Source organism: Trachemys scripta, chromosome 1 (assembly GCF_013100865.1).
Source record: "Trachemys scripta elegans isolate TJP31775 chromosome 1, CAS_Tse_1.0, whole genome shotgun sequence".
Taxonomy (NCBI): Eukaryota; Metazoa; Chordata; order Testudines; family Emydidae; genus Trachemys; species Trachemys scripta.
In genome coordinates this window covers 150330057-150356129 of record NC_048298.1, presented here as the reverse complement: position 1 = coordinate 150356129, position 26073 = coordinate 150330057, and the positions used below count along the sequence as shown (strand labels likewise).

Here is a 26073-nt window from a genome sequence, read left to right as displayed (position 1 = left end):
CTGCTGGACTCCTTTGCTATGCCCCAGCCCACACAGCAATTTAACTGACCTGAAGAAGAGCTCTGTGAGCCTCCAAAGCTTACCTCTTTCACCAACAGAAGTTGGTCCAATAAAAGATATTACCTCATCCACCTTGCCTTTCCCATATCCTTAGACCGGGATAGCAACAACACCGCAAACAGCAGTTTAATTTAATATACATACATGTATACAAACTTGGGATGGAACGTAAGGGAGAAGGACAACAATGCAGAAGTTCCATTAAGTATTTCTACCACCCCCACTATCACATCATTTTTTATAAATCAAATCACTTCACAGCTATCTACACAAAGTTAATTCACAGCAAGTTTTTTAAATGACAGTTTTTGGCAGCATGCTTCACCGATCAGTGGTCCAGAATCCCACAATCTGTTAGGGATCATATGAAGAAACAACTAGAGGTTTCTGGGTACTACAAGTGGCTAGGACTTCTGATGGAAGTGCCTCGCCTCTCCTCTCCTCACCGTGCCCACACAGCCCTCAGCTCTGGATAGGATCACTCCAAAAGGTGGTGAGGTTATCTCCACAGAACCTGATGTGCCACTTTCATTGCCCTGAATCTGATACTTGGCAAGCAGGGAAAAAAGAGGTGCAAAGACCTGCAGTAGGATTGAGAGAAGGGCTGTAGAGACTGCAGGAACAGAAGGAGGGGGAGCTATTCCTTCCCTCCCTTGCCCAGGTTCTTTCTGGGCCCTAGTAACTAAAAGGTTTTTCTGCTTTCTCATCAATGAGATGTGTTTCACCAACCACCCTCTTCCAATCTACTTCTAGGTCATATTCCAGCCCTTGAGAAGTACTTATCTAAAGAATTCCATGTGCCTTTGGTTCTAACCCTGGCACTGACACCAACTCACGATGTTACCCTGGGCAAGTTCCTTCCCCCGCCTCTTTCCCCAGCTGTAAAATAGGGGAGCTTAGCTGCTTCAGAAAGTGGGTGTAGGGCATCTCACTATTTGCGAAGGTTGTTGAGCTCATCAGATGTAAGGTGCTCAAGAAGGGCACAAAAAGAACACTGAAGATGCTTAAATGGAGGAAAATATCACTCTCATTCACACATCTAAACAAATGACCAAAAAATATATATATAACAACTCAAAAAATTATTTCAGACACTACTACTAAACATGATAAAATGCCTTATGGGCTTAAGTTTATGCAAAAATTTGAAAAACAGTAGCTTGTAGTGAGAATGCCTCTCTATTATTGGCAATACTATAATGATGTTTAAACTGCCACTGCAATGTAATAGTTCTCAGTGAATATTATTAGTTATCTAAAGTAGGGTTTGGAAGTTAGATAGCAAGAATTCACATTTCTGTCACTGTCTTCTTGCTGTGTGATTTTGGGCAGGTCACTGAGCCATTCTGTGCCTTATTTGGAAACACACTGTATAAATTCGTAGATTCAAGGACTGGAAGGGACATCGAGAGGTCATTGAGTCCAGTCCCCTGCCCTCATGGCAGGACCAAATACTGTCTAGAAGACCATATAAGTGCTAAGTATTCTTAAAAGTAAGGTACTTATTTACCCACCTTTTAAATCACTGATAGCTAGGATCTTGTCTTCCACTGCTTTAGTCATTTTAAACCATTGCAACATGGATTTGCATACATGTAAATTGCTACAAGTGCAGGGCAGTGAAAAATCAGGTAGAGATGAAAACTGTTGAGTGCTAAGTATAAGTATTCCAACCCAACCAACTGGGTTAACATGAAGTGACAGTTTTTGATGTTCATTTCTAAATTGCATTAACAAAAAATCCTGAGTTAAGATTCTGAGAAACTTTAGAAATCACTTCCTTTTTCATACACAATAGTCCAATAATTATGTTCATAAGTGCAAATAAGCCAACTGAAATAAGTTCTTGGTTATATAGTTAAATTTTGTTATGAGACATACCTTAATAGATCTCTGACAGGCCACAGAATTTCAGTGTACTAAGTTTTGTTATAACTGTATGACTTACTGTGGAAGTACACATTTTAAGAGAAGACCATTAGTGTATAAATTTAAATAGGTTTAAATGATTTAGGATTACATCAGTGTTTGAGGTTATGTAGATTACATTTGTCAGATTGTGTATTAAACATGTTTTGTTTGGCAATGAACACTGATCAAATTCAAATGAAGTTAGGAGTAGAATGTTGAAGTGTGAAGTTAACACAAATTAATAACTTCCACAAATTTCAAGGAACTTCATGACACATGTATGACTAGGGGTAGAATGGAAAGAATTCAAAGAGATCTTTAAGTACCAAAACATCTTACAGTTAAATCCTGGGTTGTCTGATGTTTATAGAGCGTAAAACAAATAATACCTGTAGATTGTAGCACAGTGTATCTTTGTGCTTAGCAGGCTCTGGTAGCTGTTGCATGGCAATGAAGCCAGCCATACAATGTATAAATAGAAACAGGTCATTATGAACTAGAAACCCTTTTGTTTGAAATGGTGGCTATCAGCAGCATTCTTAGGTTCCTGGGAGCATGTCACTGTTACTAAGCACCTGTCAACACCTTGCAAATAATATAGGGCTCCACTAATTCTGACAAATCTTATAGTAACATTTAAATAGCCAATTTAAACTTGCTGTATTACTTCTTTTCTGAAAGTCTCCTAGCACTTATGGTAAACATGCCATTGGTTTTCAAAACACAATTTTAATGGGCAAGTGATGACAGCACAGAGAACCATTGGTTAGATGTCACCTTTAGCTAGACTGAAATAGATGCTTATTGACCAGAACACTTGAGACACACTGTTTTCACATGACAACTCACATTACAGACTTTGCATCAAGCCTGCTCTAATTTCCCACAGGCAATACTAGACTTACCAAAAAAGGAGACGCTTGTGACTATAAAGCTTTAGCAAGTGGCATAGCTGGTACAGGGAAGTTCACGTTGTACCTCCAGATTTACTTCAAGGTGTTTCCACTCCATCCCCCTGCCCACTAGGGTTGCTCCCTGGGAGATGTTAGTTTTAAGTTCTGCTGGGGGCTTCCAGGAATGCCCTCAGTGGCTGCTGGCTCATTGCAAACCTAGCCACACCCATGCACTTTTGGAGCTTCACTATCTCCAGAGCTCTCTACAAATGGATAGTTGTGGCTGCAATTATGACCTCCTACCTGACAAACTGCCTTCCACTGGGATTCTTGTGCCAAGCGGAGACACATCATTGAGTGAATCTCACCCATTGCTTTATAGTTCACCATCACAGCTGAATCTAGCCTGAAGCATCAGGTTTTAATCCCCTAGATTGCCTGGAAACCCAGCTAAATCAGCTCATCTAGTCATCCAGGTAAGGCAGAAGGGTGAACTATTGTCATCAATTTTCAGATTAAAGATAAGGAATTAAGTTCTACCACTGGCCTGCTGGGTGATCCTGCACATCACTTCATCTCTGCACCTGAGTTTCCCCCTTTGGAAAATGGGAGTAATGATACTGACCTCCTTTGTAAAGTACTTTTAAGAACTCTGATGAGAAGCACTTTGTAAAAGTGAAGTACTAGAAAATGATGTTCTGCCTTTCCCTTATTATTGGCCCAAACTTGCATATACTTGCTACCAAGCATAGTGCCCACTACCATGTGTATTCCGAGAGCAATAAGTGTTCCAGGATCACTAGTTTTGCACTTTGTAAGTGTTGTTTGGTGTCCCAGTAATTTGATTGGTGCCCTAGGTGGCACTAGGATACAACAAATCAATACAGTCCCAGACCAAAGCAACCCTTTTCCAAATTAGAGGGACACCACCAATTTGGGGCAAAAAAACATCCACACGATTTAAAAAAAAAAGCACACTATTCTACATTACATTATATAGATTTCTTGCTTTTAATGGGACTGTGTGTGCTGTCAATTTCCTCATTTCGCTTGTATAGTGAACGTTTGCCTTGTTTGTTCAGCTCTTCCATATATTAAATATGAGAGAGACTTTTTGAAACAAGATAGCATCTGTAAAGCCAGAAGACTTGGCAGGGGGAGGTGTAGTACATAAAACTAATTAAAAATAGTCTAGATCCCAAGGTAATGATCTTTAAGAGTTGGTTATAGAGAAGACACACTGTGGTAGCATAACTCCTTTTTGCTTGCTGGTGAATGTAGTGGTGGTGACATAGACAGCACTATTTTTGTCTCCCCACCTAGTTTTCAGATGTGGACCCAGCAAACCTACTTTAAGTATTTCCCCTTTCTGGCTGACCTCTACTTCTTACCTGGGATATTTGCTGCTTGATGCTCAGGCCTCTGGCTCATGTCTTCAGTACTTACATCGATGCAAGAGTCCTTCACGTGGCCACTATACAGCAATGGTCACACAGAGCAACAGCTACTCTTCGAGCACCTACATTCTCCCTCAAACCTCACTCTACTGGATCAGGTTTCGCAAAAGCCAAGCCACCTCCACCCTTAGACTGGAACTGAAGCACAACCTCTCTCTGGGGGGTTATTTTGTAGAGTTTGTGGGCTGGGGTGGTGGCAGCTCTCTGTGTGTGAGGGTTCCTGGTCACACGCATCCATTCAGTGGCTCTTCCTTGAACCTGCCTCTCTGGAACCTGCTTTCCAGTGATCTCTCCTCTCCCATGCAGCGGATGTGTCTGTGGCTCCTTGACTAGTGTTCCCTCCTACAGTACCCTTTTACTGGGCCCTCCACCTACAAATGAATTTCACCCTTGCTGAATAAATATTTACTAAAACTAGATTGCTAAGCAGCCCAAAGAGGTCAGAGTAGAGACCGTGTCTTAGGACACAAGATTTTTCCTATACTGACATCTACAAAGCTACCAAGAACAGTAAATAGTTAATTGCCATCCACCAAGATTTGTTTTAGCTGTGGTTCCTTTTTAATTCACCCACCCCCGCACTTCCTGTTACATAAAAACTATTAGAAAAAGCCATGCCCATTGCCATAGCAATGCTCAAGATAAGCAAGGTGCTGAAATACAGATAAGATCATTTTAGGAAATACTGTGTAAAATACTTTATTTGATAAAAGTTGCTGTAATATCAGAACAAAATCAAATAAAAAGGTCCTATCCATGATTATGTCTTGTTTGCAATATTTCATATGTATGTACCTTTGCTTCCACAAACAAATCTCCTCCTCCATCTAGGTTCTTATACTCCATCACTGCAGCATTCAGATACCACAGTGATGGCATAGCATAAGAACCTGAAAAGGACTTCCAGGCTTAAGATACACTATAATTATTTAAACCAATGAATGTAGGTAAAGTGACCATATATTTAAAACAGACATGGCAATAATTTTTGTCCTATAGACATTTTGATCTTGCCACAATCCATTAGTAACATCACTCTAGAACAGAGGTCCCCAAACTGTGGGGCAAAACGCTCGGGGAGGAGGGAGGAAGGAAGGGAGAGGGCATGGTGGGGCCCAGGCCAGCCCCCACAGGGGTGGGGAGGGAACACCACCTAGTCCTTCCGTTCCCAGCTCTGCTCCAGCCCCATCCCCAGCTTTGACCCCCTTATCCCAGACCATGTCTCCTCTCCCACCTCCCCACCCGGGAGCCACAGCTAGGAGGTTCAGCTTCCTCTTTTGGGTATTCATCCCCATGCTCCTGTATCATCTGCAACCAGGCTGAGATTATATCACAAGGGGCTGCATGTGAAATGGCCATTGTTTTCCAAGAACAGTTATCAAATTATGTTTAATCACTATTTCTTCTTGCCTAAAACCTACCCTCTAACACTGCTTGAGAAGTTTTCTTAAAAAACACACTTAAATGTTCCTTTCAAGTTTCTTTTTCAGGATATGGTAGCTAAGTTACATACAAATAGATGTCAGCAAAAATGGCCCCAGGAAACATTAAGAAATCAGATTTCAAACATCAGGAAGTTTGGGGAAGTCCAGATCCTGGGATTTTGCCTGAGGTCCATCTATACTTGTTGGACTCTTTAAAGTAACTCAAACCTGAGATGGATCAGGTCCTGGACAGCAGGAGAATAATGAACTTACACACTCAATTCTGTGGCTCACTTTGTAAAAAAAGCATTCTCTCATGGAACTATCTCCCTTCCCAACATCCCCCATGGACGATTCTCAGTTCTCAGCAGAAAAAAAATTCTTCCGCCCTGTGAAACCTCAGTTGCATTTACAAATAAAATAAATAAAGGCAGAAGTGAGTAAACATGGTAAAATCAGCTGGATAGGAAGCATACAGCATAGCAACTGACCCTCCCCAAAGAGCCAATTTAGATACAGCAGTGCAATCTTTTGTGTATTTCCTTTTCCAAATTACTCAGGCGAGTCATAAGTTGTCCAGACTGCAAAACAAAGGCAGGTTTTAGGATGCATTGAGTTTTCCTGTCCAGTTAGAAAGGGGGAAGGGTTTAAGTATGGACAGACCTAATCACAATAGGATGTCACCAAATGTTTTAAAAGAAAAAAGAAGTGAGTATTTAAATGAAAAAACTGCAGTAACTGCAGTCACTCAACTTCATTCCCAGTACTAGTGTACTATAGTAACCTATACTGGAGCATTCAAGGTCAATGGCCTTTGCATTACAGGAGTCAAGAGTTCTAAAGGACATCCATGATCCCATAGACCAGTATTCTGGGCAAATAGATAGCTTCTTCGGTTCTCTCCAGCATTATAGTCCTTTTGAAGCAAGCCACAGCATGGACTTACCCAGAACAAAATGTATTTGCCAACAGCCAACTCACTGGTGTCAGAAGGCTAGTCCAGAACACATTTTAGCTTTCAGGGGAGAGAACCAAGGAAAGCTACGTTTGATACTCTGACAGACGGGATGGCAGACCAGGTAGAAATAGTACAAGCAATATGAAGAAACATGCAGACATACAAACCTCAAATTTAAAATATATTCAGTACTCAGAAGTGTGCGTGTAACAGCATGGGTAAGGCACAATGCCAGCTATGCCAATGTACCTCCATTTTGACCTATAGCATGCCCTATGCTATTCCAGCCCTGGACCCCACCACCACCACCACCCACACACAGAGCTCTGCTAGTGAACCTCACAACTGATCTGTAGCAGCTCCAGGCTTTTCGTGCTCAAACACTGATAGGTGGATGGAGGGCGCATTTACACACACAAAGCCTTATTTGCATTGATGATCTTGAGAGCCCCAGGTTTCACTAGCCTTTCACCTCTTGAGCAAACTCGTGATACCTCAGTGCACCTCCGTACACATGGAACTGAACAATAAAAAAAAGGCATTTGAGAAGGAATGTCTATTCTTACTTACGTAAGATCTAATTAAATAATTTTCCCTCTGATGTGTGCTACTAATATAGTATAAATTACACTTCAGATGACTGCCTTGGAAAACAAATGGCAAAGACACTAATAAATACTTCATCTTCATACATCACAGCTGAATATGTCCTCATTCGCTGCACTGAGGAGGGCTTGCAGTAGAACTGCTTGGCATCTCTTCCTGTCTTCTGTAATTCTTCATAACACTGTATATGCCACTGACCAAGAACACCAGCGATATGGCTGCAAAGTAACTAGCGTAGATCATGAACTGCAGAGTGGGAGAGAAAACTGATAAGTTAAAGGTTAACAAATCCACTCCTCTCCATCCTTATATGAAAGGAAAAATATTCAGTTTTTTTTTTAAAAATAGGATTGGTGAATGAAGTGTGCTGCATCTAGTTCATTATCTGGATTTAATCACTACTTTCATTAGAACTGGTGAAAGACTCTAGACAAATTCAGTTTAGTTTCCAAGGCTGCTTACCTAAAAGGGGCCAATGCCGCAGTGTGCGCACAGAAAAGCCTCTCACTGAACTAAACAGGAGCTTCACTTGCACAGGGCTACAGGAAGATGTCTAGAATAGAACAGTGGCAGCCCAGCCCTCCCATACACCTGTTCCTCAAACCCTGTCTTAATGGGGTGAGATGGGAGCTCAGCCTCCATCCTTGACTACTCAGAGAAAATTAACAAGGCAGCCAACTGGTGCTAAGTGTGGTTGTGGTTCTGTAACATGGACACAACTGTCTGTTAGCAACAGAACTGAAACACTATTTTTCTTCTCTCTCCACACACAAGGTCACAGAGCAGGTCACTGAACACCCTCTGAACAGCAATGACCTGGATCAGAATCACACACAGGGTACGTCAATACTTACTTCCTGGTCCGGATGTAAGCGATCGATCTTCTGGGATCGATTTATCGCATCTTGTCTAGACGCGATAAATCGATCCCGGAAGTGCTTGCTGTCGACACCGGTACTCCAGCTCAGCGAGAGGAGTACGTGGCATCGACGGGGGAGCCTGCCTGCCGCGTCTGGACCCGCGGTAAGTTCGGACTAAGGTACGCAAATTCAGCTACGTTATTAACGTAGCTGAATTCGAAGTACCTTAGTCCGAAGTGGGGGGTTAGTGTGGACCAGGCCACAGATGACAGAAGCAGGAGGGAGGCTCCACATTCTGATTTACATCCCTTCGTTCTTCCCCAGTTAGTAAAGATAAAGCAGTGATCTTACCTGTGTGAATATGTTTAGCCCAAGACCACTGGAGTCAACAACAATCAAGGTGAGCAAAGTCTGCAAAGCCAAGGCAATGAAAGTATTGATACCAAACACCAGGGCGTACCGCTCCATGCTTAGATTGGTAGCAATTTGGAACCTAAGCAGAAAACCAAAGGGAGAAATGTGAATACAGGAGGAAAAAGGAAGAAGGAACCTTTCAGGGTAAAACTATGTAGGGTGAAAAGTTAATTCATAAACTGGCTAAATATTTCCACAGCCATATCATTTGGCACTGTGATCTTATCACATCTCACAAGCTAAGCAGGGTCACAGCTGGCTAGCACTGGGGAAAATGTCACAGGGGAACCCAAACTGCTGCAGAAAACAGTTTCAGAAGTTCAGTAAGTTGCACTCTTTATCTGAGTCAGTACTGAAATACTCTCTCCTGGTACCTGAATGGCACTGTGCCGTTGGAAGGGGCCATCTTTCAGAAGTCATACAGAAGACCCACTAGCACGGGGTGTATGTACTCCACACTGGCCCAGCAACTAAAGGGTTAATACAGGCACTGCCAACCACTGTTGACTGGCAGTCGCTCAGCAGCTGGGGGGATACAAGGGCTGGGAAGCAGGGGCTATCAGAGGAGTAAGCAGGCTGGAGAAAGGAGCTCCTGTCAGCAAACTTCTAAAGAGTTGCCCAGGGATGAAGGGACCAACCCCCTGTGGTACCTGAGAACAAAGAGGGTATCCCGGGCACCAGAAACAGACTGACAGCCTCGCTGAGCTGAGTGAGCTGGGCTCATGCCCTGCTTGGCCAGACGGGGGCACGCTTGCACTGACTCCCACCCTCCTCCTTTAAGGAGGAGACTTGTTATTGGTTGTCTTGGCCAGATTCCAATTTGTCCTACTGAGGAAAACTCCCTCTGCAGTTTACAGTGGATTACAGTATTTCCTTCACTTCCCAGCTAACCTGTGCTGCAGTGTTTGATTAAACAGTTGCTGCATTCCACTCCACAAGTGACATAATATCATCTCATTTTCCTTCTGGTATGTCTAAATTTTGACCATGTATTATTGGCATAGCACTTGTCCCTCTTCCCCTCCCTATGGCTTCACTCAAACAAACAATGTTTATGGAAAAACATTTCACTGACAGGTAACACTACCCAGTATTTATAAACAATGACTTTAGTATCACAAAACCTCTGTTCTATTCCCAGGTCTGCCATTGAACTGCAGGCAATTTGTCAACGCTCAAATGTAAAGAACTTGGCAGTGCCTTTTGTGCAAGGATCTTCTACATGCAAAACATTAAGCCAGTTTTGAGACAGACAGCTATAATCTTGTCAAAGTTTTATTTTTGGTTTGTTTTTTAAATTAAAATACCTACGTTGCTATTGTGATGAGAAGCATGTAGACAATTCTGAAGATTACATATGAGGCATAACACACCCAGATGTTACGAACAGTGTCCATGACATATACAGCAGCAGCAATGAGGAAGGAGAACAGGGCCAATGCCACCTCACCCCAGGTAGCCCAGGATACTTTTATGTAACCCACAGCAAATACAGCAACAGCTCCTATAAGTAGAAAGGAAAACAAAATACAACTTGATAGTTGCTCAGACATTCAGCTTAAACCTTCTGTGCATTAGATTAAGAGAAACCAATGTCTAAATATACGAGATGTGCACAAGGGGAGCTCCACTACTGTGCACATTTAAAACCACACACAGAAATTGTAGGGCTGCAAAGAACCTTGAGAGGCCATCAAGTCCAAACCCCTGCCTGAGGCATCCCTGACAGGTGTTTGTCTAATCAGTTCCTAAAAACTTCCAAAGATCGGGGACTCCACAACCTCCCTTGGAAGCCTATTACAGTGCTTCTAACCCTTAGAGTTAGAAAGTTTCTTCTAATATCTAACCTAAATCTCCCTTGCTGTAGACTAGGCCTCGAACAAGAAGTAATATCTTCAGTGGGCTTGGAGAACAATTGATCACTGTCCTCTTTATAACAGCTCCCGATATATTTGAAGCTGAGGGGGAGCCTGATAAGACTTTTCTCAAGACAACATGCCCAGTTTGTTTAACCTTTACTCATAGATTGGGTTTTCTAAACCTTCTATCATTTTTGTTGCTCTTCTCTTGACTCTTTCCAATTTGTCCACATCTTTCCTGAAGCATGGTGCCTAGAACCAAATGCAGTATTTCAGCTGAGGCCTCACCAGTATCAAGTAGAGCAGGACAATTACTTCCCATGTCTTACATACAGCACTCTTGTTAATACACCACAGAATGTTAGTTTTTTTTGCAACTGCATCACATAGTTGACTCTTATTCCATTTGTGATCCACTATCATCTCCAGGATCTTTTCAGCAGTACTCCCATCTAGTCAGTAATCCTTAATTTTGTAGTTGTGGATTTGAGATTTTCCTTCCTACGCGAAGTATTTATCTTTACTGAATTTAATCTTGATGATTTCAGACAAGTTCCCCCAATTTGTCAAGGTCGTTTTGAATTCTAATCCTCTCCCTCAGAGTGCTAGTAATCTCTCAGTTTGGTGTCATCTGCAAATTTTATAAGGACACTCCCCACTCCATTAGCCAAGTCATTAATGAAAATATTGACTAGTACCAAAAACACAGGAGTGACCCCCATGGGATACCCTCTCTGTTTGGCAGTGAACCGTTGATAACTACTTGGAGTACGGTCTTTCAACCAGTTGTGCACCCATCCTACAATAATTTCACCTAGACCACATTTTCCCCAGTTTGCTTATGAAAACGTCATGTGAGACTGTGTCCAAACCCTTATGAAAATCAACAGAGTAGGGTTCTCAACAGTACTCATCATTGGCCTAACACATCTCTAGTTGAAGTCTATGGTAACCTCCTACTAGACTTCAATGGGAATAAAGTCAAGCCAGCACCAAGTGCTTTTGAAAATCCCACCCTAGCTCTGCAAGAGAGTAACCCTGGTGCCCCGGACTGTAGCGGTTTCACTCGTTCTCATACAATCTTCCGGCTCAGACCAGAGTGAGCTATTCTGACCCCATCATCAGGAGGTACTGTACTCTAGCAGTCAGGTTTGTTCTGTTACTTATTTAAACTTGGCCGAGCACTATGGAGGCAGGTGGTCTAATGGTTAAGGCAGAGAGGTGGGAATTAAACCTGCTGGGTTCTGTGCCTAGAAAGTGATGATCTGTCATGGGCCAAGTCTCTTATGATCTAGTCCTCAGAGGTGCTGAGCAACCTGTTCCCACTGAACCCCACGTAAGCGCTCAGCACCTCTGGGGAAGGGAAGGAATACAAGGCCATTCATATTTATTGCCTCAGTTTCCCCAACTAACCTAGGAGGGCGATACTGCATTAGATGCCATCGTTGTGTATCATTTAGTGCTCCTCTGAGTGAACACATTAGAGCAGTATTAAAAGTATCCCCACAGCTGTGACAAAGAATGTCCAGTAAACTTCTTCTATTACACAAAAGTTTTTCCACTTATGCCTTACCTGACCCTTTCAGTCAAGCAAGACTTTTGGCAACTGAGGATACAGGGCAGACTACTTTGAGGCTCACAAGTTTCTTCCAATACTTCCAACTAAAAATGATGGTAGCTCAGTCTGTTTGAGCAATGCAGCCATATAGCCTCAACGGCATTTAAACTGGCAGTCATGTTAACACCTAATAGTACACAGGGAATCTGTCATACACCTGGAGAGTTTTGTTAAAACATTCCAGAGCTGCAACTGCTTTGGGAGGGTCCTGTAACACTGCACATCGCAGGTAGAAAGACCAGGTATTTCAACATTTCAATACCTACCTCTTGGATTACAAAATCAGCGCAGTGCTGCTGAGTCACCCGTAGACAATTCACATGAAACTCACCCAATGAAAATTTCATTCAGTGTCATTCTCTCGCCTGTACATGATAGGAAGCGCTGCAACAACAGACCTGTTTTGGCAATACTCAGTTTGAAGGACGTAACATGCTAATTCTGTGGTTTGTTATAGTGTTTAGATGCCTTGTGACATGCACCCTTTGAAACTGGAGTTAAGTAGGTAGCTTACCTAGTAGCGTAGAAACTGCCTCCACGCCACCATTATAGATCTCGAACCTCTGAGAAGGCAGCACCATTTCCCACAAGCCTTGCGTGTAGTTTATTACCTGGAAGTAGCCACAAGTTGAGAATGCCCACCACACAGACCAGCAGAGCATAGGCCGGGAAGAATAGCACTGCAGGAAGTCCCGCCACAGCTCTCTGAGCACCTTTGAGATCTCCACTTTCTGCTCCTGCACAGATTTAAAAAACAAAAAAAATTCATTTCTGAACGATTCCCCTTACTCCACAAGTGCACGTATCACTGGCAGGAAGTGCCAGAGCAAGAGCCCAGTCTGTCACACAGCAGGCAACAAAGCATCCCCACCAGGCTGTCCCAGCGACACGCTCTCCCACCCTAGCCCTACACAGGTGAAGAAATAGCTCATTCTCCATGATCTAGGTAAACCTTGGCCTCTGTGCTCTAAGGGTCAATTTACTGCTAGTTTGGCGGAGGAGAGACTGATTTCTCCCTCCCCACCCTATTCACAAGGAACTGGACAGAAGCTACCAACTTACATCACACAGGCCACAGAGTCATATCAAATAACAGCTTCAAGTCATTGCCAACCTGACCTGGATTTGAGCCCGAAACCAAGTAGTAAGAGTTTGAGAGCAACCACGGAAGTTTTCCGAAGCAGGTATTTGGAACTTTCCCACAAAATCAGTTTTTAGAGATTACAATTATTTAAATTAGTGGCCCTATTACATAGCTTCATACGCCATTTATCAAGAGATGCAATATAATTACATAGGTCAAAAGGCTCAGACAATCATAGATATGTTGTCTGGAGGAGATCTGAAGGGTGATGGAGAGTCTATGGAGCAAAGATTGAAGAAGGTTGTTTCAACAGAAATGGGAGCTGCAGAGCAGAAGTTTCATGCAACCACAGTTGCTGGACTGCGTGAAGAAAAAGAAACTTAAGGTCTCTTCTCATGCAGCTCACCTAGAATGAGGTTGGGTAGAGAAGTTACAGGGGACAGATTTTTTAAGTGTTTGCCTTGGGTGGAGAGAACAGAAATTAATTATCCATCAGAGAGGCTGGTTACTTTAGTATCCAACATGGAATTATATTCCCTACTGCTTTATGTGAACAGCACCAGAGAAAATTAGTACTAGCTTGCTTTGTAATAGAGATGCTAGATTTCAGACTACTTTGGTTCAGTAGCAAATCTAGCAACTCCTCACGCCAAATGAAAACAACAGTATGCAGGAACTGTACAGAGTAATTTGAATTGTACCAAGACACTGCAGGGTTCTTCCCAAAACCATTAAGGGTCATATAAGCACCATTAGGATTCCTCCTTCCCAACCCCCCCTCTCACCCCCCACCCCGCAATGGACATCAGCAGCCCCTTATGCATGGAATGCCCTTCCTGAACTAGTTTGATTTGAAGGACAAGGCAGGAGCTTCACAGTCCTCAAAACCCAGTTCTACCGTGATACCTATTAGCAACTGGAGGTTTTATATGCAAGTTACATTTATTAAAAAAAAAAAAAAAAAAATGCTGAGAATGTTAAGGTTGAGAAAAAAGTCAAGCCCCTGAAAGTTAGGAAATGCCATATTTATGGTGGTCTGTGCAATCTTAATTTTACTCCCTTATACACCCATTCTGTACACTGAATGAAGCAGGGGTCCTGTGGGGGAAAAAACAGTATATGATCATGCAATTATACATTATCATAATGTGTCGGCACAAGAGGGCCAAATTAAGGTTACCCAGGCAATTGTAAAACTGGCATTTCTCTACTTTTGAGTGCTGGACTCTGCAACCTAAATATTGTTTTCATGTAATTTGAGGTTAAAAAAAATAAGAGATAAAGTTCTACTGTGGACAACCCTCCTCCCTGAATCATGCTATGCTGAATGTGAACGAGACTACGTGTGGGAGGGGGATGTTAGCTTTCTGACGCAAAAAGTACCTCACTGATGCCAGCATAATGTTTGCTGTATAAGGAGAGAGTAGCTGCTCAATAATGATCAGCTTCTCTCACCTTTCAGGAATGACCAGGCCAGGATTCTCAGACCCACATGAATCAGAGCCACTGAAGACAAGAGATTTACAGACTACCAGCCCTTCCAGCCACTCTCTTGATCCTACAATGCTACAAAGTGAGTGGCAGCTGGCATGCTTGGTTTCACTGAGGCAATAATAGGACAGTAAACAACACCTGTCATCCAAGGATCACAGTACATTTACAAGTGGACATTATGGTTAGGTTAAGTGACTTGCCCATGGTTCATTCATGGCTAGGGCCCTACTAAATTCAAGGCTGTGAAAAACGTGTCACGAACTATGACATCAGATCTCCACCATGAAATTTAGCTATTGTAGGGGAGAAGGAGGGGCAGGGTTCCTACTGTGCATCAGGGTCCAGCTGCTAGCCCCAGTGGGGCTGAGCAGGGACAACACTTCCTCTTCCCTTGCACGACTGTTCTCAGGGGGAGATCAGACCCACCACTGGACACCTCCCCAAGCTGCAGGAAGCTCTGTGGTTATGCTGCCTTCAGAGCGTGGCTGTGAAGACAGCAGCCATGGAGCTTCCTCCACCTGAGGGAAGCTCCTAGAGGTGGGTCTGATTTCCCCTGTGCTGCTAGGAGAGCCCCATCCGGGCTGGGGAGGGACGGAACTTCCTCTTCTTCTGCACGGCCACTCTCGGGGGCGGGGGGGGGAGGAACGGGGAACCACAGTGAATGGGAGCTGCAGGGGCAGTGCCTTTGGACAGGGGCAGTGTGCAGAGCCACCTGCCCCTCCCCACACCAGGAGTCTGCTGGCCAGACATGCCAGCTGCTTCCAGGAGCAGCGCAGGGCCAGGACCAGGGCAGGCAGGCAGCCTGCCTGCCTTAGTCCCACTTGCCACCGCTCGGGAGCTGCCTCAGGTAAGCAGCACCTGCAGGAGCGTGCATCCCAAACCCTTCCTGCATCCCAGCCCTGAGCCACCCTGCACCCCACCCCAGAGCTTGCACCCCACACCCTTCTGCATCCCAAACCTCTGCCCCAACCCCCTCTCAGAGCCCACACCTTGCACCCCAACCCTCTGCCTGAGCCCCCCCCGAGCCAGCACCCCACATCCCCACCTGCACCAGCTCTGAGAGCTCTCCAGCACCCAAACTCCACCCCAGAGCCTGCACCCTGAACCCCCTCCTGCATCCTAACCTCAGCCCAGAGCCCTTCCCACACTCTGAACCCATCGGCCCCAGCCCAGAGCCTGCACACCCTCCCAACCCTGTCCCAGCCCTTTGAAAGTGAGGGAGGGTGGGGGAAAAGAGTGAGCAACAGAGGGGGGGATGGAGTGAGTGGGGCAGGGCTTCAGAGAAGGGGGAGGGCAAGGGTGTGTGTAATTACAGTTATTTCTACATTTTCCTTGAAGGTAGATCCTGGGTTGCACTTAAATTCAAAAAGTGATCTTCTGCTTAAAAAGGTTGGAGACCACTGCTCTAGTTTCTGCTCAGCTCTAGTAGCCATCAGACACTCCCTATGGAATGATTTCTTGGTGCTCTGCCAGTTGCAATAAGTTCAGTAATTGTCTAGATCCTTGTTCTCTGGATGGGTGCAAACAAATGCAATTTTCTAATGACAAAACACAACCAGTTTGAGGACACATCAGCACAAAACAGTGGATGCTGTTTCTATTCTTGCCCTGAGCAGAGGATTTCAGATAGAGCCTGGATTTAGGTGTAGGAAAGTTAAGGAACAGATTTGCTATGTAGGAAGCAGCCACTGATTCTTCAGGTCCAAAGTGGCAGGTATTGGATGCTTCAGAAGGCAGGTTCCCCCTAAACATTTTTTTAATTGTGCAGTGCTGCACGGGGAAGATATAAAATTCTTCCCTGAACCCTGTAGCCATCAGGTTATGCTCCTGAGATTTAACTGCCATTATCTTAACATGCAAAACCATTATGGAGCAATGTTATTCAGCTCTACTTTGGTTTTAAAAAATGATAATAATGGAGCCTCAGTATTTAAATATCTGGTGTAATTTAACTTCCTAGATGACTGTAGTTGATCTCAGAGAGCATTCCCTTTATTTTATTTAGATTCTCCATCAAGGCCTCCTTGTTCCTGTCTTACAGGACATTTAAAAAAAAAAAAAAAAAAAGATATTTTTTCAGTAATCCCTCAATCAAACGGCACAGAATGACATGTTTTTATTACTGAGTGTTTTCAGCATATTGAGTATGCTGCAATGGAAGACAGGATCCTTGCCTCAGGTTGCTCACATTCGACTCCCTTAACATATCCTTTCCTCCCAAGTAGAAGAATTCTGAAGGTATTTACAGCTATTGCTAGATGAAATGGTCAGTGAAACAGACAAGGAAAGTGCTATCCTATTGCTGATGCCACTGCGGACAAATAGTCCAGATACCGTTAGGACTGACTGAAAAAATCCCCAGGCTGAAGGTTAGAGAGGAGGAAGGCTTTTGATCAAGATCACTTGTTCAACAGTCCATTACATGTACCTGAGTGATCCAGTAACTCCCCCACCCCATCCCACTAAAAGCAGCAAAATAAAAGAAAGACTTCCCTTCATCTATGCTCAGTGGTTCCTCCAGTTCTCTCAGTAAAGGGGCCTTGCAAAACTGTTAGATTGGGTAAGATTAATTCCCGGGAATGTTAATAGGTTTAATTCTCAGCGGTAGCCTATGAAAGGATAAACCCTTCTGGCTAAAATGGAGCCCAACATTGTTGCCCTCCTTCCACTCATTGCCAGGGATAATATTTGAAGAGAAACCTGGTTGGGGAGACTGACACATTATATAGCCATACTGACTCTAGCTCTGCTGAAATTCTCATGCAGGATTTTATCTTACCTTGCAACTCCCTTTTGCAGGGACTTCTCATGCCTCAGCTTTCCAGCATGTGCAAGAGTGATACAGTCCAAATTCTTGTGTGTGCTTGTACTACTTCGAATCTTGCCCCAACCTTAACTTCACTGACTCTCCATTCACTTCAGGATCCAGCTAGAAAGTGATTTATTTGTATTAAAACTCTCCATGAACTTACTCTAACCCACCCTATGGGCCTGGTCTCTCCATACCCCCCTCAAATTCTGCATCAGCCTCCGCCTGATCAAAGTTATGACCAAACGCACCCCTGTAGTCACACCCTAGAGTAATCATTTTTGCACAAAATATGCTTTTTGAGGTATCACTTGAAACCTAAAAACTCATTGATCAATGATATCATGGTAAAGTGTACGTAGCAACATTATATGTCAAGTTGCATATTTTCCCCTGTATGATGTTGGTAGCACATCATCAAACCCATGCAGCCCTGACTAGAAAGCCGTGGTTATCAGGTCTGTCCTAAACAAAGGAATGTGTTTACCTCTATTTACATATACACTGAGATGGTGCAAAGCTGCATTTCAGCATATACAAGAGAGAAGAAAGAGGATGGGAACACCTTCACCCCCAGACTCCACATAGCCACATTTACTGTTTGAATAAACTTTGCTTTGAGGGTTAATCCTCAGAAGAATCTACTTCAAAGGGGGACTGGACTATAAAAGTGAGGGGCAAATACACACTTGGGGATCTCTCTCTCTCTTTTTCACCTAAGACAACAAAGGAACAAGCCTTTGGACTTTTGGGAGGGGTTCGGACCTAAGAATTCGGTCATCCTTGTTGCTGGGAACAGGTGATAAGGATTTACCTTGAGCCAAGTCTAGCTTGTTTAGTTTTAAATTAAAGAATAGAAAGTTTCTTTACGTACAAAGTGATTTTGAGTACAAATATAAGGCATTAAAGTCAGAAATGGTTACAAGAGAAACAAAGAAAATGCTTTTTGGGAACTAAAAAGTATCTAGTATTGTGTTTAAACTGAATTGTTTGGTAACTCCAAGTAGTAAACTGTTGTACATTGACCCCTTACTTGGGCAACAAACCTATAATATCTGGAGTGTCCAGGAGGGGGTTGGGTAGTGAAGAACATATTTGGGACTGGGAATGTGTTGAGGTCAACCTGCAAGTAATAATGAAGGCTGCTGGAAACAAGAGTGTGACTACAGTGTTCCTGACAGGCTCCTGGGGTCAGAATTGCTGGACCAGGGTTGTGACTGTACACAGACACTCAGGGTGTGATCTGCATGCTGGCAGGCTTACTGTGAGCGACCCAAGATTGAAGAGCAAGCGGTGACACATCCCCTCCCTGGTCTGGATTGCCCCTCGGAATGTGATGCAAATATCACCAATAACAGTGCAAGAGCTTTCTCCCCTGTAGCTCCTAACATCTTTTCATCAAGCTGACTCATCTCATTTCAAGTCCCTCCTGAAGGACTTCTTTGTCACTTACTGATCTTATACCTGTACCACAGTGTATACACACAAGCGTTTGCTGTGATTTATAGTCACTCATTATAAAGAATTTCAGCAGAGTTAGTACAAAGAAACTTCCGGGATCAAAAAAATAGGACTATGTTCGTTGGAGTCCAGTTACAGCAATTACATATGCCAAGTGGTAATAAGTTAGTTATATAACTGGGCAACTGGACAAATTTAAAATACTCCCACAGGCTTGCATCAGAACTTAGTGCACACAACCCTAAATTCTTGTACTGATTCAGTATCTTCCTGGCCAGATTAAATGATTAGAGTTTCATTGCAAGTGAATTTGCTATAGTTCCTCAGTTTTTTTCCCCCCCTCACTCAGTTATTGAGGTGGCAGCTGCAAGCTGCATATTATGATGCCATGGGGGTGTATTAACTGCACTTTGGGCACCCATAAGGTTCTCACCACCTCCCCCCAAAAAAGTGTTTCATTTCTTAAATAACTGAATGGAAATATGAATTTCCTCTTTGGTAATATAAAGCACTAGAGAATTTTAAATAAAGTGACCAGGTACCTGCAAGAATAATGCACTACATGTGTTTTTCAAACTTCGGGTCGTGACCCAGTACTGGATCGCGGCATGTAAGGCACTGGGTCGCCTGGCTCAGAACCCTGAGACGTTGGTGGTGCTGCTCAGGTAAGGCAGGCTAGTGCCTACCTGCTCCGACACCGCCTAGGAGCCAGGCCTGCTGATGGCTGTTTCCAGCACGCAGCACAGCGGTCCATGGTGCCAGGACAGGCAAGAAGCCTGCCTTAGCAACTCTGCTGACCGGGAGCTGCCGGAGGTAAGTCCGCACCCCGATCTCCTGCCCCAACCCTGAGCCCGCTACAAACCTAGAACTTCTTCCTGCACCCCAAGCCCTTCATCCCCAGCCCCACCCCAGAGCCTGCACCCCCAGGCCAGAGCCCTGACCCCCCCCACACACACACACTCCAACCCCCTGCCCCAGCCCATAGCCCCCCCCCACATCCTCGTTCCTGGCCCCACCCTACAGCATTCATCCCTGCACCCCAACCCTCTGCCCCAGCCCTGAGCCCCTCCCACACCCCTCATCCCCAGCTCCGTTGGGTCACAGGCATCAACAATTTTCTTCAATTGGGTCCCCAGAAAAAAAGTTTGAAAACCACTGCACTACAATACTGTGTGATCAAAAGGAAGCCAGGAAAGAACTTTCCTGGGCCATGCATAGGTGAGGGGATGAAGAGGGATACCTTTTGCTGTCCGGTAATTGAGACACACAGTTCACTACATATACAAGGTGGCCATGATAGTGACATGTTCCAGGGAAATGGAAGACAACAGCATGGCTTACCTGTGTCTTTGCAGAATGCTCTTCTACATTTAAGGGAACTTTCGATTCAATGTCTTCCCACCCAGGGACTCTTTTTAAGGCAGGATCATCTCCGATTAAAGTTCTAGATTGTAAAAATGGAGTTGTCATCTCCCTACTGACCTGGCCTCTCAAGACGTGATGAAAGAAAAGACTTTTCTGTGGCATTGGCAGAAACCAAGCTGTGGCAAAAGCCACAGACACAGAGGTCAGGGAGATGACGTTCAAGCTGAACAGAGACCAATTGGCAACCGATACCAGAACCTGTCCACAGATAGAACCCACAGTGTAACCCACCAGGGTGGCACTTCGACAGTAACTGGTGACTTTCTGGTACAAGTTCAAATCCACAATGCTATAGATGTAGGAATAATAGGCAATCTCCGTAGCAGTCACCAATCCATAGAAGAACTCAAGGAACTGAATAGCTAGCAATCCTTGGGCGTAGAGCAGCATGAACCATGTCACTATAAGGCTCAGTCCCTGGAGGAGGATTACAGGTTTGTACCTGAGATAGTCTGTTGCAAGGAATACAGGAAACAGCAACACCAAATAAGAGTAGGTCCATACTGGATAAATTTCATTGAAAACCTGTAAGAAGAAAAGCAAGCCATTAACCAATCACCTGGGAAAGTAAACTCTGTGTATTTGAAAGTTCAAAGAAAAAGATTCCTAAACACAGACATTTAAGAAACAGCAGGTAAAACCATTTCCCAGCAATGCCAACAAATAATCTCTACAATATACTCAAAATGCAACATCCCTCCCTTCTACCTCTAGATAGTGCTGTACAGGGAGCTAGAGGTAACAGTAGATTTGAGTTTGGATACTTAGAATAAAAAACTTAAATTTATACATATCCTTCCATCCCCAGAATTTCCAGAGTGCTTTACAAATACAATAATTTTCATCCACTAGTGAAATGCAACACCCATATACCAGACTACTATGTAGATGCTTAAGTACTTGCATAAGGCTTTCCAGGTGCAGATCACAGAGTACTTTACAGAAGTGAATAAGTTACTTTATAATATATTTATAAATCATTATATATTTTACATCCAAGGAAACTGACTTGTCCAAAGTCACACAACGGACCAGTGGCAGAACCAGAAACAGAACCCAGGAGGTCAGGATGCCAGACTATAATCCAGTATCCTAGCCACTAATTAAGCTAAGGGCAAGTTTAGGTCTGAACCTGCAACTAGTACATTTGTTCATTCCTCCAATGAAGAGGAACATTACTATTAATGTTATTAACCAAAAAGTGATCATGCTTTACTGCTCATTCGTTAGTGAAGAGATAGTAGTAGCTGTTGCTTCTCTATTTTGATTCTCTTACTACTTTGCCATGTCACCAACTGACATTTACTTTTAATCAGTAGCAAATTCATTACCAGTTACAGTGGTCACTATCAACATGAAACAGTTGACATGTATACATACATACATACATACACACACACTCACACTCTCTCTGGATCAGTTAAAAAGCCTGCCCTGAAGTTAGCCTTTAGAAAATTCCTTTTAAGATTATTTGTACAAGTTTTTCTGGTTCCCTGTTGGGAATACCTTTATAAACACCAACAAAGGGGAAATTGACTATATACCAAGTGCTGTCAAACACTCAAACTATATTATGTTATACATTATGACATTCTCCTAAGCAAACCAGGGAAATGTGGTCTAGATGAAATTACTATAAAGCGCATGCATAACTGGTTAAAAGACTGCACTAACAGAGTAGTTCTCAATGGTTCACAGTCCGACTGGGAAGGATTTATCTAGTGGAGTCCCACACGAGGCTCTCTCAGGGCTGTTACTATTCAACATTTTAATTAATGACTTAGTTAATGGAGTGGAGTGTATCCTTATAAAATTTGCAGATGACACCAAGCCAGGAAGGGTTGCAAACACTTTGGAGCCCAGGTTTAGAATTAGAGAATTGGTCTGAAATCAACAAGATGAAATTCAATGAAGACATGTACTACACTTAGGAAGGAAAAATCAGTTGCACAAACACAAAATAGGGAATAAATAACTAAGCAATAGAACTGCAGGAAAGGATCTGGGGGATATAGAAGATCACAAATAAGGGTCATTGACCTTGACTAGATTACCAACAGAGTTATGGAATCCTTGTCACTGGAGGTTTTTAAGAACAGGTTAAAGAGGGAGGTACTAGGAATACTTGTTCCTGCCCCAGCATAGGGCAGGGATAGCTAATAGGCAGACCGTATGCCAAATTCAGATCGTCAGATCCTTTTGAACAGACCACAAAATCTTATTTATTTATCATCATTATTATTATTTTCTCTAGAGTCTGGATCTCGACTCTATTTTGACCAAGAAATTTGGACCTTGACCTCTCTAGGTTTCTTCCTGCCCTACATTGCAATAATTCCCTGTAAATATTTATAGCAATCTTAAGTGTAATTTAGAATGATAGTGCATACATTTTCAGACAGAAGTGTGACTTATGTGAGTGTCCCTTTAAACTTCTAATTTTTAGGCCATGGACATTAGTATTTTGGGAGAGCAGATCCTCCCGTGAAGATTTTCTTCCCAATAACAGCTACTCTCAATTTGTACTCTGGCACTTCCAATTGTGGGGGGTGGACCAAGGTTAGATAAAACCAAAATCCACCAGGAGTACAGGCATTTCCTACAGATCAGTGATGGCAGAATTTTTTGAGGGGTGCGGAGGAGGGAGAGAAGTGTCTTCAGTAACCTTGGATAGACCTTACTATTCATCCTGATCCTCCTCCAAAACTCCCCATTAACCCCACAGACTTCTCTCAAGCAGCTCTTCCAACCAGACTTCTTCCTTGTCCTTCCTCCCTACCCCAAGCAAACAGCCCTGGCCACCTTTTAACAGACCAGCCATTGAGTTCTCACAAGTGGAGCACCTTTACTCTTTTGTATACTGCTGCATACGCGCTCCCCTCTGAACTGCAGAGCTCAGATCCCAAGGATGCTCTAAGGCTACGTCTACACTACGCAGCTTTTAGCTGTGTCGCTAAAAGTCAGGCAGCGTAGCCGCTGTTTGTCTGCAAAAATACTTCCACCCACAACGAGCAGCATTCGCATTGTCAATAGGAGAGCATGCCTGCAAACAATGCGGTGTTCACACTGACACTTCTGCGGTGTCTTCCGTGGGGTGGGAGTGGAGAGGGTAGCACCTCTGAACGACAAAAGTTATCACTTAATTGCCAGTGTAGACATAGCCTTAATCTGCATGCTGTCTGCATTATAGGAACCAACTATTGCCTCTGTGGCATTTCCATCATCTTGTAGGCACACAGGCAGCAATGTCCAAAGCCACACCAATCATCATCTGCTGCCCCTAAACCATGTACAAATCTATTTAAAAAAAACCTGCATTCTCAATACATGACAGAATTATTTTTAAATTCCTGGTACTTCCCAGACATTTACAGGCCAGGAACACCAGGAAACTAGTTATCAATGGGAAGGGAGAGAGAATGTAAACGAACCAACATTTCTGTTCCAAATCACCAGTCTGAATTCAATCAGCTTTGATCAAGAGTCACTGTACTGAAATCTACTTGACAAGAAGATCCCCAATACTTCAGATTTTTTATTTTTAAGTTTAAATGCCCCTATACACTTTCCCTGGGTCAGAGAGGCCAAGAACAGGTCAGAGACCGAGCCTATATCTAGTAGTGAGAGGGCAGTTATGTCTACATTGAAAAAAAAAAAAAAAAAGACATTTTACAGCAAGACAACTAATGCGTGTTTCTTATATTGCTGTAAAAATTCTACTAGACAAGGCACAAGTAGTTTTTAACAAAATGTAGCTAGGGGAGGATAATGCTATACCCCACACCTGGGTTTGACCTTACCTAGGCTACATCAGGGTAAAAACTACCTGTGTCTTCTCTCCACTGGGATTTACACTAAGATAGCTATCTCACTGCTTATAAAACCCACGGGGGGAGGAGGGGGAAAGGGGTGAGAAAGAGACCTAGCCATACTCTCTCCAGCTTCAAGTTGAGGCATGTTAGGAGGGTAACATAGGGCAAGCTTACACTACTAACCCCTGTCACCGCCGTCCTGCAGAACAATGATACACTGAATGTATACAATGCGCTTAACAGGATGATCTCAAGCACTTTACAAAAGCTATTACCCCAATTTACAGAAAGGGAAGGGGAGGCATAAATTGATGTGATTTTCCCAAGTTCATAGACAGACTCAGTGGCAGAGCTGAAGTCCTGACTCTTGCTGCCCCAAGTGAATATGTAGACACCACTGCCTCCCTGAAGACTAGCTAGAAAACAAAAAAACAAAACAAACAAAAAAACCTCACCACCACCACACTAACAAGGAGTCACATTGCAGCAGGGGGTGCAGTAGCCAAACTCCACCGGGGTGATTCCATTTTGTCTCCCTACAATCCCAGACGACCCCCTGCCATCAGACAGTCACCACCTGAGCTGCGCCATTGGGTGGGGGGGGGGGTGCTGTGCACAGCTGCCCTCACTCCCCCCAGGGGGATACTCTGCCCGGGGGGGAGGGGGGTGCAGATGCAATTCCGGGAGTTCTGCGTTAATCCGGAGTTTGGGGATCCCTGGACGGGGCGCAGAGATTCCCCCCCCCCGCAGCCCCGCGCCCCCGGCGGGCCGGTACCTGGGTCTCGGTGAGGTTCTTGTCCGGCCCCAGCAGGTAGCGGGTGAGGAAGGGCTCCGAGGGCCGCAGGCTGGCGAAGAAGCCGTACAGGCAGAGCAGCGCGGTGGGCAGCACCCAGCAGCGGCCCCGGGGAGCCCGCCCGGAAAGAGGCGGCAGCTGGAGCCCGGCCTCCGCTTCCATCCGGGGAGCGGGGCGGCTCGCGACTCAGCGCGAGGCGCCCAAAGGCCTCACGCACCGAGAAACCGCCATGCGCCCGCACGCGCTGTCAAAGGCACCTCCAGCCCCGCGCCGGCGCCGCCGCCGCCGCTCGAACTTACCCACACTGGCCAGCGGCGGGAAGGGGAGGCTTGCAAGCGGCCTTCCCATTGGACAGAGCGGCCCCGGGGATAAGCCAATGACACGGGCAGAATGTTGTGACGCTTAGTCTTTAAGGTGCCACCAGACTCCTTGTTGCCTTAGCGTAAGAGGATGGGCGGGGGGAGAGGAGGGAAGGGAGATCGAGCGCGTGCTGGAGGTGGGGAGGGGGTCATTCAAGAGTCAGGCCCTGAGGAAACTTCACAGAAAAGCCCTGTGATCGTAAACATAATAAATACTGTGTTCTTTTATGACCTCAAGGTCATATTTTCCAGGTTTTTTTCCTCCACGGCCACAAGTGCTAGAAACTTGCTGTTTTTAAATAGCACAGGCTGAACTTCTGACATAGTCAAATGAGAAGACCGTCACATATTTACAATAAAATCACAAGAGTTGGCAATGTTGCCTACCCTCCATCTGACACATCACCCCATGACGTATCCCATGCACATCACCAATAGCAGCCTGTAACAACATATCCTGTATACACCAGCCTGCACTAGATCACACACCCATCAAGGTCACTGGCCTGTAACATAAGCTGCAGTACATCTTGTGCCTACTATAGAGTGGCTGGTCACATGTCCCCAGAATACCAGACATTTCAGCACTTTTGGTAACAGCATGGGCCCACCTCTGCCTGCATGATGCTCCCCTCCCCCCACCAGCATGATCTTGTAATAGTAATCCTCCAGGAATTAAAGATTAATCTTTAATTAAGGAATATGTCATGTGATGAAACCTCCAAGAATACATCCAACCAAAATTGGCAACCTTACCTTGTATGCGTGATGCGTGC

At 44.3% G+C, this 26073-nt stretch overlaps 1 protein-coding gene across 1 annotated transcript; it reads right to left on the bottom strand.

Annotated features, from left to right (window-relative positions):
* Positions 1 to 161: 161 nt before the first annotated feature.
* On the bottom strand, positions 162 to 25234 carry SLC19A2 (solute carrier family 19 member 2). Its single transcript, XM_034789592.1, has 6 exons — positions 24921 to 25234; positions 20250 to 20858; positions 12575 to 12797; positions 9895 to 10087; positions 8521 to 8662; positions 162 to 7555 (listed from the first exon to the last, which is right to left on the bottom strand). Exons 1-6 carry the CDS (start codon positions 25098 to 25100, stop codon positions 7415 to 7417), a joined length of 1488 nt encoding a protein of 495 aa, XP_034645483.1. The 5' UTR covers positions 25101 to 25234; the 3' UTR covers positions 162 to 7414.
* Positions 25235 to 26073: the final 839 nt, after the last annotated feature.

Coding starts and splice junctions, on each gene's coding strand:
- SLC19A2 (XM_034789592.1), bottom strand. CDS start 25,100: ATGGAAGCGGAGGCCGGGCTCCAGCTGCCGCCTCTTTCCGGGCGGGCT. Junction 20,859..24,920: donor AGAACCTCACCGAGACCCAG/GTACCGGCCCGC, acceptor TTCTTCTTACAG/GTTTTCAATGAAATTTATCC. Junction 7,556..8,520: donor GGCTAAACATATTCACACAG/GTAAGATCACTG, acceptor CCCACTCTGCAG/TTCATGATCTACGCTAGTTA.